The following is a 13016-nucleotide window of genomic DNA, read 5'->3' as shown; positions in this document are numbered from 1 at the left end:
GGTGACCTTGTTTGAAATAACGACATAACACTGGAGAAAAGCGATTGCACCCAGGTGACAGCCATGCGTGTGCTGGCAGGTGCAGCACTGAAAGGGGGGCTTTCTGTCTCATAAAATGAGCTTTATAACGCAGCTAACTGCTCCAATCAATGACCACCCAGGATTGACATAAAGCCATCAGCTGACGAGCCCCGTTCGGGGAGCCAGCGCCGCCGATCAATACAGGAGGCATCAGCTGCTATAGGCCAAGGAGGGAAGACGGGGATATGCTCCAACACAGCAGGGGACCGTGCATCTATCCTGCAAATTCTAACTCCCATCAATGCTAATTACTTTGGAATCCATGACAGTGGGTCATATGTTTACCTTTGAAGGATTTGGCTGATGCTCTTAATGCAGAGTGACCTAAATGAGGTTAAGACCACAATATGCGCTGTTACCTAAATTAGAATAAAGTGTTTGCTTTGGCTTGTGATGTTCGGGAAAAAAAAAAAGCTAATTTCAAATACTATAATGCCAGACTATACACACTAACACAGTATAGCTTGTCAAGCGTCAACCACCATTATCTAGCCATGAACTCCACACATCAAACAGTTTCAACGAACATGGCTCTCAAAAAGGCAATCTGTGCATTCCATGTCCATTTATTGCCTCAAATCAAGCATCTTGTTTTCCATTAGGCCCCTTTGCACTCAGAAATCAGTCACTTTATGGAACGCTGCAGCAGAGCCGTGCTGGAAGTGAGCTCAGAGCCATTGTACTGGCTGTAGGGCTCCTCTGGGGGCTGTAATGTGTTTCATACCATCCATCACAGGGGTGTGGAAGCCAGGAAGCATTGCTTTAAGAGCACACACAGGACACAGATGGAGAAGCAAGGCACGAAGATATGCGGAAGACAACACAAGTTTGGGGAAATTTGGCAATCGCATGAGAATTTCATGTGCTAATGGCTTCACGCAGCGAACCACAGAAGATACGGTTAGACTGGCTGAAAGAAATGACAGGAAGTGGTGTCAAGGAATTAAGAAATGGTCACTTTGTGGGAGTCAGGTAGCATCAAACTAAATTGTTTTAATGTTTATTATTAAGAAACACATTTAAATGTATCTTTCCTTGTTTGATGTACCTTAACATTGCTCATAATATTTACATATGATAAAATTGGCTTTAATATTCTGCTTTAAGGCAAAAAAATTTTTACAAAGGAACTGGAAGTTTTTGGGAGGGGGATTGTGAATGAATGTGAAACTAAGGTGTCCACATATAGAGAAGGATCTAAAATAATAAAGATGTAATCCAAATATTTGGCATTGAGGTAAAAATGCCAGTTTGAGAATAAAATATAAATAATCTTTAGCCTTTATTTTTAACATTGTACTTTCTCACTTCTCCTGTGATTTCTTTCCTTGAAAAGGCCCTAATGTTGGTTCCTACAACACACAAGCAGAAACATCTATTAATTAAATTGATTGTGTTTCCTTCAAGCTAAATAAATGTAGTCTATTAAGAAGCTTCTGTATCACACATTCGTTGTTTCTTTAACCCTTGCTGCCTCAGTTTGAGCCATATGTTATGGTCCCCACTCCCCTGAGGTTGTATTTTAACTGTCCAGCCGCTTCGCAGAACCCAAACCATGTTTTTCCCATTCTGTCCTGACAAGTCACTCTCCTCCTGCTCCATGCTTTTTTCCCATTAATTGGGATGGCAATGGTCACATTTGTTTTTCAGGGTACTTGCAAAATATATTCGGCTGAAGACAAAACAAGATGCGCGAACACACCAAGCAGCCGGTATTATTTTTACCCTGACCGATGACCTCCTTGAGAAGCATGAATCTGCTTGAGGCCCACACTTGTCCTCTTCCCTGCTCAGTTACTTATGAGCATGGTGATTAAGAATCTCCCAGCTCTGCAGCTTAGAGACTCAAATCCCCGTACAGTATGGTCGTAATTAAAAATGGACGGCACAGTGGCAATCTACGGCCCTACGGAGCAGCCCGATGGGAAGAAAAAAAAAAAAACAACTGACTGGAGGAAATGACAGAGGAGGTGGAAGGGATTGGGGGGGCTGGGATGAAGAAACACAGAGAGGAAAAGAAACAAAGAGTAGCCTTGGTTGTAAAGAAACAAACAAAAACTAACAAGAAAAAAAAATCTGGAGATTTTAATCTAACGTCTCAATACGCCGACACACAAAAACATCAGGAAAACTACTATTTCCTTTTGTTTTGAAGGAAAAGCTTAACCACTGTGCATGCCTGCTTCCCGAAGGTTGGGCTGTAATTTGCCAGCCGACGGGTGGAGCCTACCGAAGATAATCTCAGCCCTCAGATATATCAACATAGTAACCACAAAATCTTTGATGGCAAATGGAGGGGAGGACACGTCCAGAAAGAATGATTTCCTCCTCGTCTTTGGGAGTCTCCGTTGAAGCGATGATTAGAAAGCAGCGGTTGTTGCAATCTGTGCATCATTCGGGTTTCCACCCTCTTCCTCAGAGCAGGGTCCCCTTTTACTGCCCATCTGAGGCTATTTGTATGTTTGTGTGATTGTCTTTCAGTCTGATTGGCGAGCTCGGTCAGCTTCAGCCCACTGACAAAACGCCTTGAAAGGGAAATGAAAGAGCGCGGCCTTGTTTCTACGCCAACTGCCTGACGTCTCCTTTAACCTCTCCTCAGTCACCCTGGCACCTCTGTCTGCCCCTCAACTTCCATGGGGAGCTTCTGTGTCTCCCCTCTCCATCCCTCATCCTCTCTCCCCTCTGTTCACACCATCGGACACGCGACGGTCACTCCCTTGTCTGCGGCAGTCTGTTGGGGATGTCCGATCAAAAAAAAAAGAAAGAAAGAAAAAAGACTGGCTCCCACTTATTTAGAGATCATTAATCATCCTGTGTAGGACAGGAGGCCCCCTTAATCCAGCCACTCCTCCTCCTGACCCCCCCTCCCAGCCTCAGGCCTCACCAAGCGGGCCACAGTGCGGCCCTCCACCTCTATCCCCCATGGTGTTATCAAGTTTCAGTGGTTGTAACTGTAGCACAATAAACAGAGAAGGGGGAAGGAGAATCTGGTGGGGGCAGAGGAGGAGGAGGAAGGGGATGGAGACAGAGAGAAAGACAAGAGAGGACAAAATGTCATTTCCTCATTACATTTTATGGCTGCACTCTGTGTAAAACGTCCCTCTCGGCTCTCAAACCCTGAATCCATCCCGAGTCCCAGTACTGACGAAAAGGTGGCCAAAAGACAGCAGGTATAGTCTGTGACATCTGCTGCTGTTAGACAACAATCAAAGTATGATTGCAATTTAAAAAAAAAAAAAAAAGAAAGAAAAAGAACCTCTGAGTTGTGACCCAACACTTCATCTAAAATGGCCAAATATGCTCACAATACCTCGTGTTTGTGCTGTTAAAGCGACCAGGTGCTGCCACTTTCCAGAAGTTGTGGGGTGTTAGCTAAAGGAAAATGAGGCCATATCAAAGAGCCAGAGAATGTTCCTATTGTGGCGTGGTGTTTGTACAGAGGGTCTGTCTGTTACGAGGGCCAGTGTGAAGCTGACCGGGGGAGTAATATAATGCATACATGGATCCCCCAGAGCCCATTCATGGTGTAATTGGTGTGGACAGAGCTCTCGGTCTCTGGGTTACAGTTGGGGAACTTCCTCTAATGTCCTGCTGGGAGGCCACTTTTCCCACACCACAAACACTGCAAAGAAGTCCAGCCGAACAGGGACCGCTTCTTTTTGTTAGAATTGATGAAACCGGATCTAACTTCGGCTTTTATGCAAATTCTCTACGTAGACAAATATAGGTTTGATCTTCAACAGCTCATGCTGAAAAGACATCCGTTAAGTTTTGATTGTTTGCTAAACAAAAGCTCTGAGTGCTAATTTACTCAAAAGGTATGAGGTCTAACAGTTCATAAAGTACTGATACATAAGATTTGACCTATTCTGAGACTGAAAACCACAAAATGATTTTTCATCCCAAGTTTGTTTTCATTCTGTTTTACCACTGTTGTTGGCATTTAATCCCGCCATATGTTAAGGACATATTTATTCATACCATTTTCTTCTAATTTATCATAAAGACCTTTCACAATAATATATTAAGTTATATTTAAATCTAATTACAAAATTAAAACTACATTATAAATATTTTTTTAAGTAAGATGAACACAAACAAATAACATTAAGCCAAAAGCTATAATCAGAGTGTCTTGCTCATGTGGAATTGTTGCGTTTTCTCAGTAAAGGTGCCCTGAAATAACTTCATTGTATTTGCCGCTGTACAAAGATGAATTGAATTGAACTGAAATATGAAACGTACACAAGAAGTCAGTGCTTTTCACTTCTTTCTGTGTGTTCTCCAGTTGGATAAACAACTTCACTTTTATTTCTGCACTCTTGCAAAAATAGAAATACAAACGCACTTTAGAAAGAGTCCTCACAGGGGCCTGAAAAATCTCCAGGGTGCCGACTTCTCAGTGACCTCAAACAAGGCCACATTGAACACTGAAAATGTTGTTGGCAAGAGCGATCAAGGCTGGAGAATGTTTACAGTAGAGTTTTTTTTGTTTTTTTTTAAAAAAGGCAAAACTGAATTGAACTTTAATTCTTAATCTCCATAAAGACATGCTTATTTATCTATGACACTAAAATACTGACTTGCTCAGTTTTGATTAGAGACCAATGAAGATCTTGGGGTTGCAGTGTCTGGAAGGTTAAACACAAAGAGCCTCTAATGGTTTAATACACTGAGGAGATGCAGTCAAAAGAAAGAAACATCTTCATTTCAAACCTACACCCCCCCCCGCTTCCTTTGATTCAATAAACCTTTCTCTGGCCCCATCAGGACCTGCTGCAGCTAAATGACAACAGAAAAGCCCTGCTTACAACCTTATTACTATTAACTGGCCTAAATCTATTACGTAGAGCTTTCGCCCCTAAAATAACTCTAAAGCGGTGATAGCGCACCATGTGGTCCCTCTTAAGCTGGAGCTACACTTCCCATTAAGAGTGTCACACTGGGATGACTCTTGCCTCTGCCGAGCGCAACGTGTGGGGTTTCTCTGGCGAGAGAAGGAGGAGGTAAAACACTTGTCTTCACTTCCCACCCCTCCACCCCTCCCTCGTTCCTTCACTGGTGATTTCACAGAACAGGAGCCTCTCTCTCTCTCTCCGTCTCTCTCTTTCTCTCTGGCTCTGTCCATCACAGCCTGCAGCCATTAATCATCTCAAGTGGACAGCGTTGACAGGCAGTTGGCTGCATCACTCCTTCATTTTCTTCCTCTTCTTTTTTCTAACACCCCCGCCCACTCTTCACTGTGCACCCGTAGCTCCCGCAGCCTCACTCTGGACTGCCTACCGCACCTTTTGCCCCAGATCCCCACCATCCTCGATAACAAAGCAAGCGGGTGTCAAACCAAAACAAACAATTGCCCATCTGCTTAATCGAAACCTCTGAGGTGGTTAATAGCGTCAAGCCAGCGCTGAAGCTTTTCCCCACAGAAAGTGGTGGTGGTGGTTGGGGGTGGGGGGGTGAGGGGGGGGTGTCCAGTAATGGATGTAATGAATGGTGACGTCAGCGTAACTCATCACGGCCAATATCGTCCGCCCACACTCCAACGTGAGCAGCCTCGATGCTTTTATATTACATGTACACGTTAGGCCATTAGCTAATGTTTCTATCAGCTCATGAGTAACATATACATGAGGTTGTTCTCCTGAATGAGGCCAAGCTCAAACAAACAAACTGTGGAAGTGGATTTCACAAAGACTACTGTGACTATACAATGTACAAACACCCCCCACCCCCCTAAAGGAATGGGAGCAGAAGAGGTAACAGTAGAAATGGTTTGTAGTGTGTGTGTCTTCTACCATTCCTGCGATGCAGAGCCTATCAATGGGCCCCTTTACGCACAGACACTGTTTAGGACAGCTGCTAAAATTCCTCAACCATTAACACGCACACACTCACACACACACACACAAACACATGTGCCTGTTTTTAAGCGCCAAGGCAGGAAATGGGAATCCCTCGTAAGTTTTCCTTCCGCCACTGCTTTCCTCTCAGGGCTCAGAGGCCCCCCTCGCCAAGGTGGGAAAAACGCTTCACCATTTGTCTCTCTGTCCAGAGCTTCCACGGAATTTCACCTGGTGTTCAGCTCCACCAAATGAGCTGGTGTTTGTAAGAGTGCCACACCACTCAGTTTAAAAGAGAGGCATTTTCTCCTCGCACAACCAGCAGTTATATGGTTTCCTTCTGAAAAATGTTAAATCATGACACTGATTAAAAAAAAAAATTAAAATCCATAAGCGCTCTTCAAGTCCAAATGAGAGCAATAATCTAGACCTTGAGTAGAACATAATGTCGAAGGAGTAGTGAACACTCAGTAATTAGAAGGTGCCATCGGCGCAAGCTTGCCAAGGCTCACTCGGCGTCTCATCCACTCTTGGCACTATCAGAGAAAAGGGAGTTCAGCCAAGCAATTGCCTGTGATTAAGACTCCAGTTTGGAAAGACACCAGGGTTCAGATAAGTGCCTCTTGTCGTGAGGGAGGGGGTGAAATACTTGCACTGGAGTAGTTAAAATTATACCCTCCACTCCTGTACGATGGTTTCATTGGGTCTCTCATGTCAGAGGCAACGCTGTTGACAAATCCTGCAGGTACACCAGCAGCACAGCGAGGCCCTGAACACTGAACGGTGACAATGTCATATTTTTAGGTGCCGCAACCTTCTAAATGCCATACTCTAAATAAATAAATAAAAATACACTACCTTTGATCAATCATCGGGTCAATAGCGACCAGCTAATTTGAAAAATTGCATTTGTACGACAGGATTGACAAAAGCTTGACAACAAACAGCCACATGTATTGAGCAGGATTGTGGAATCCACATTAGTTTTCAAGATAAATTAAGTATTTCTTTTTAATACTGCAGTAAATGACTTGATAACTTTGAGTATAAAATGTAAAATTTACTTTTCATCATACTTGAAGCATGGTTAAACCATCGTAGCTTTCTCCACTGTGTCAGATGTGGTTACACCGAGGAGAGTCAGTCAAATGTACACCCCAGCTGTCCACCACTGACATTTACCCTCCATCACTACTGGTCACTTGTAGTGGAGATGACACAGGAACTTGATCTAAGCCGGCTGATTCCTGTTACACTCTTTGTAATTCAAACTGGAAATGTAGTTCAGCCGAACAAGGTGAATAAAATATCAATGACTTGAGCTCCAACATTCAAACGGTTCTCTGTGAATCCCAGTTGAGTTTTCCGTCCTTTGTGGATGATTTCACAGACATTTGGCTAATGTATTTCCAATTCTTTGACCGATGTGATTTTGAGTGTGAAACTCACACAGTGTGAAAATAATGTGACATGACGCACTGTAATCAGCCGGTTATCTGCTGTCAGGTGGTATTTTAGTCAGCTTGATGGATTTCTCCATCTGACCAGCCTGAGTAAAGGGTCAGCGAACCACTCCCAGCGTCTGCCACTGGACAAGAGATGCTAACAGGACCCTGACAGATCCCGTCCCTCCCTCTCAGACTCGACTTAATTCATCACTCTGCAAACAAGACCTCCGGGTGCTAAGTCCAGACCAGACGCTCTAGGGAGCTGCCGCTGTCGTGCGACTGAGCTCAGCAGCGTTTGTATACGACTGGAAGCTCCCGGGTCCACCAACACAAGACGTCTGCAAGACGACCATCAGTCACAGTCTGACAAAACACACTATTGTTCATGTACATATTCACATGCATGTGGTATCACTCGTCACAGCCTGTGACAAAACATATTGAAGCATGAACCGCACAAAACACAAACACTGACCGTCGTCACCCATCACACTCTGCCAAAACATAATGTGAAGTATGCGCCACTGTAATAACATTGTGATTCACCTTGGGAGGTATTGCTCAAGCCATGTTACTTGCTTGGCAACAGGTTTGTCTGATAAAAGCCTAAGTGCATTAGCGGTGGTGGTCAGGGAGGGCTTGTAAGCGATGTCAAAGCAGCACATGGTCAGCTGAGCTCCTGTGGCTGTTGGCCAACTACATAAGTTGCCGCTGCCAGATCCACTCGGCTTTGATAGTGTAGAACCATGGGATCAACGGAGACAGAGCTCCTCTGCTGAAAGCTTAAGACCTTTACTCTTGGGAGGGGAATTAGTAAAGGATTTCTTAGCTTGCGGGGTGTGAGTTGCAGCGTCTTTTTTTTGAGTTGATCATATGAATGATCGTAGGGTTTCTGGTACAGATTAGTTAAAAATCAGGGCTATCCAGAGATTTCTGAGATGTGTAAATAAAATAAACTACACTCATCTGTCCACTTAAAAGTCCTGCTTTTATCTTTACGTAGTCCTCACAAACATCTGCCAGCAAACATTACAAGGATTTCAAAAAGTGTGAGCTTTTTAGCTTACGTGAAATATTCTAATCAGTGTACAGCACGATAGCCAAGTCTATCAATCGACAAATCAATACTGTCAACAACTGCATGATTGAATTAAACCAAGTGGTCAAACAACCAAATCCACGAGTTTCCCACTTTATCAGAACACGTGCACAGCCTATTCCGATGGATAAAATTGTAACTAGTAGTACCAAAATGTTCAAACTGCACTGAATATCTGGTGGCGCATCAAGTTTGGACTTTGAGTGTCGCAGACTCGGGGTCGATTTCATTCTTCTAAGCTATGAACGGATAACTCCAGAGTCTTGCGATTTGTGTAGTGATAAATTTTTACCACCGCTGGCCCTGAACGCTTCTTCAAAGTCCTTAATGTTGCCCTGCCTCGTATAACTGGGCAATCATGCTCTGCTAATCAGGACCAGAACACAACACTCTGTGTTGACTGTGCATTCAGACCTAAATATACAGCTTCCATCAACTTTATGGCAAATTCTGTGTACTACAGTTGGCTCAGTTTTTAATATTGAACACTGTAAGCCTGTCCAGGATTTCTACATCACGGGGACCAAAAGGCTCAATAGTTGCTTAGCTAGCACTGTATTTATAGCACGTCTTACATTCTTAATTAGCCCCTGACCTACACAAAAGACGTCACAGTGGGTTTGACTTGAACACGAAATTGTGCAATTGTTTAATGTGCAGGCTTGCCAGGGCGGAAATTTCATGGTGAATTAAACATGATGTTGCAGGAGCCACCCTTCATTTAGACAAGTGACTGGTTGTGACTTGCATTGCTTTATCACTGTGAGATCAGTCTCATGAACACAGATGACGTTCCCATGAATGAGGCTACACAAATACCTTGCACAATGGGGGAGACAATGGCTGTAAAAACACAGATATGTTTGTTGCTACTCAATCCCACTAGTATTCTATAAAAACATGGGTGTATTTGTCATCTACAGGGATCCTTCACAACCACCCAACAGACAGGCTTACTTTTATAGACCAGAGGCTAAAAAAAGAGAAATACTTTTAAGTTTTGTCTGTTCATTCTTTCTGTATTTTCTGATTTCTTACAATTGTACAAGCCAAGAATCCATTTGCGGTGCCAAACCTACAGCAATCAACATATAGTGAAATTCCAGATGCCCTCTAAAAAAAGAGCAACCCCTCCTCACACTGAGACAGGAAATGACTCACGAAATGGAAGTCGTATGGTATTTGCTTTTACCACATGGGCAGAGGGTGAGAAATTAACTCAAACCAGTGTCATGCATGTGGCAACTCCAACAGACTCACAATGAAAACAGTAAGAAACAAATCAACAAAACAAAAAAAAAACAGGTCTGTAGAAAGGTCTCTATACCTTTTCTAAAGTTTTACATTGTTGTAAGTAGTCTATGCAAAATAAAGACTGGAATCATAAAACGAATCCCGGATGTTTTAAATCACAGGTTCTCTTAAAATCAATTTCAAGAAAAACAAAGTAAAAACACCACAACAGACAATTAGATTAGGTCGAATGTGAAATAAAGTGAAATAATGCACTACAGTCGATGAACGTGCAGTCAAAGAAACATCTGTAGGAGAACTTGCATACCTCTTTTCTGCATGAAGGTAAAAAGATCATCCAGGAACTCTTTCCTTTTGGGGTCATTGTCCAGCTCATACAGCTACAAAAGAAACAGACAGTAATTTAAAATAAAACCATTTGTTTTTATTGTGCGGCTCATTCAGTTTTGGAAGCTGACTGGAAAAAGAGCTCTGCTTCAATGGGAAGTTTACACTCTCATTGTCTTTATTTTCACAGTTTCATGCTGCAAAGCAAAGAACAATACCAGTTCTCTTCCAGGCATATTATTTGGCACCATCTAAAAGTGAAGGAATATTGACTAGATTTTTGTAATTCTGTTTCATGCGTCTCTTCAATGTTCTTTGCAGAACAAATACTGACAAAGGATGTCAACAAAAGTCAATAGCCCACTGTTATCTCTGCAGTGTGTTCAAGTACAAGTTTAACAGACAACATGTGACAACATGAGGCAATGCATCCTTCACTCTTTGAAGCCGACTGGAAGTTTCAGGGCTGTGGATATATATATATATTTATAGCTCTGCATTTGGAGAATGCTTCAAACGGTTTCCAACTATCCTTCCTGTCATGAGAGGGGCTGTTACAGTGTAATTGGTTTTCTTCTGGTTGTTTTCATGACTTAACCCATTTGCGATCCAGAGACAAACTTTTAAGTGCTCACCTTAGCAAAGTCTCTGGAGGCCTCTCCTCTTCCTCTGCTACTGTCGGCCTCATCAGCCCATCCTGCGCTGCCATTCTGCAGGAGACGAGGGAAAACACAGATAAGGTCAGTAAACAGAGAGGAAGTGGGAAGAATCACAAACGTCAGGATCTTGGGTGGAATGGTCTCAGACCTTTTGGTTTTGGCTTTTGCAACTTTATTTGGTCATGTCAATAAAAATACTTCAGGGAAAATGAGAGGCTGTGAGATGAGCTCTAAGTGCAGCCCAAATCGTTTACAAAGCTGAACCACAGGCAGTCCCCCATGCCACCAGTCATGTTGATGCAAATACACACTTCTTAAGAATGGACTCTGACCTTTGGTGTAGTGTTGATTTTTCCCCCTCAAAGATCACATCAGGTTGACCCCGAGTGTGGGTCATTAGGTTCACATTGGGTTAAAAAATACCTGGGGAAGATTCTGAAATCTACAATACGACCTCAACAAAACTCATATCGACTCAAACTCCAAGAAAGTATTTTTCCAGAGGTTGGAGGAGTATCCTCTGGAGTTATTGTGCCCCTGAGCTTCTATAGCCCCCTCCCCCCTTCATCCTCAAACATCTCCATTTGACCTAAACCATCTGCATCTGTGCCTGCCCTGCCCCCACCCATGTCTTCCGACCCAGCTGGATACAAGGGCCCCCCATCCTTCAATCTTAACGCAGCTGTGACGGGTGGCCAAGTTCATGGAGTGTAGCTGGCTGTCAGGAGGGGCCAGGAGAGGGTGGGCTGGTCAGTAGCCTTAGTGCCACACACACACACACACACACACACACACACACACACACACACACACACAAGTACACACACACACAAGTACACACATGTGCAAAGGTTGATCATGGCTGTGTGTATGTTTGTGAGTGCGAGGAGGAGGGGGATGGGGAGGGCAATGGCCCCACAAGACGGGAAGGAAGGAAAATAAGGGCAGAAAGGGGTGTACGGTATGTGCCGACCAGGAATGTCTCCTAAAGACAAAACCTATAAAAGCATCAGGAATCAAAACAAGATCCGTTCGGAGGGGAGGGGGGTGACGTTAATAGCTGCAGCCTGGGGTCTAGTTTCAACCAGGAGCCCATTGGTCAGCAGCAATTACAGGGCCTGAAACGAGAGCCAGGAGGCCAAAGGTTGTCAAGGCCCCTGAGAGCAAGTCATTTTCACCCTCTCACTCTCTGTATGTGTAACGGTTGTCAACATTCGTGCTCACCTAAACAAATACTCATCATCTATCAACTTAAAAACACCACCGCAAATGGTGTGTTTCCAAGGTAACTGCTCAAATGCCTGAAGACACGGGTTACAAAGGGGAGCCGAAAATAAATGATCACATGCTTAATAGTGATAAAATATTTAGCTGCTAGTGCTGCTTAATTAAGCCAAACCCAATGAAAAAAAACAACAAAACTCACAAATACTGAAAAGTGTATGACAAAGTCAACTAAAGTGTTTGATACACACTTCATGAATGAATATATATATATATTTATTTTTTGTTTGTTTGGTTTTTTTGTTTGTTTTTTGAAAGAGGAGAAAAACACAGCAGACTGTGTAAATACTGCATGGACTCGGGAACACGGTCACACGCATACTTTCATTCAGACGAGGTTTCTTTTAGGGAAGCCTTTGCAGATTTCAGCAACACAATGCAGGAAAGTGAAAGCCTGAACTGGTCTGCCAGGATTCCGGACTTTCATCCCATTAAATAATAAGTCAATAGAAATTATACAAGTCCAATAAATAAAACTCAGAAATGTTCAGCTACTTGAATCGTCCAAAGAAAAGTGAATGGATAACACATCTCTACTAAAGCTCCCAGAGGTTTGCAGACTGCTGTTACATGAAGTGGGAATGTCACACAATGGAAAACATGGCCCTGTTCCAACTTTTTTGAGAGGTACTGCTACCATCAATTTGCAACTGAACAGATATAGAAATGGCCAAATATCTCTACACCTTCTGGAACCTGAGTTATGAAACTGCAGTATGGAAAAACAAATATGCAGGAAGAAAGAAAAATAGCAGTAGATTAATAACTATGATCAAATTAAAACTCAACTATAAACTTTTCAGCTGCCACGTTGGCCTGAGTCTACAAGTACAGCGTGTTCCTTATCAAAAAAAGCATTGCACTGGAAACTTATAGTGCCTATAATATGCGAGAGATTACAGCATGTTCATCATGTGAAGGTAAATATACAGAATGGTACATCTATAGGACTTATGGACCTTTGTACACAATCTGACCACCTCTGTTAAACTTTAACCATTATAAGTGATTATAAGGGGAGATA

At 43.0% G+C, this 13016-nt stretch overlaps 1 protein-coding gene across 1 annotated transcript in view; it reads right to left on the bottom strand.

Annotated features, from left to right (window-relative positions):
• LOC308106612 (AT-rich interactive domain-containing protein 3B) overlaps positions 1-13016 on the bottom strand; it is a gene marked incomplete at its 3' end in the record, with an annotated part of 55992 nt that overhangs the window by 15158 nt on the left and 27818 nt on the right. Inside the window, exons 3-4 of the mRNA XM_080458461.1 lie at positions 10685-10759; positions 10030-10102 (exon numbers count right to left, since the gene is read on the bottom strand). Of these exons, the coding sequence (XP_080314587.1) occupies positions 10030-10102; positions 10685-10759 (148 nt within the window). The remainder of the gene's footprint in view (positions 1-10029; positions 10103-10684; positions 10760-13016) is intronic.

The sequence above is a fragment of the Lipophrys pholis genome, assembly GCF_963383615.2.
Source record: "Lipophrys pholis genome assembly, chromosome: 2".
Lineage (NCBI taxonomy): Eukaryota > Metazoa > Chordata > Actinopteri > Blenniiformes > Blenniidae > Lipophrys > Lipophrys pholis.
Note: the sequence above shows the minus strand (reverse complement) of the source record. Positions and strands in the feature narration are given on the sequence as shown.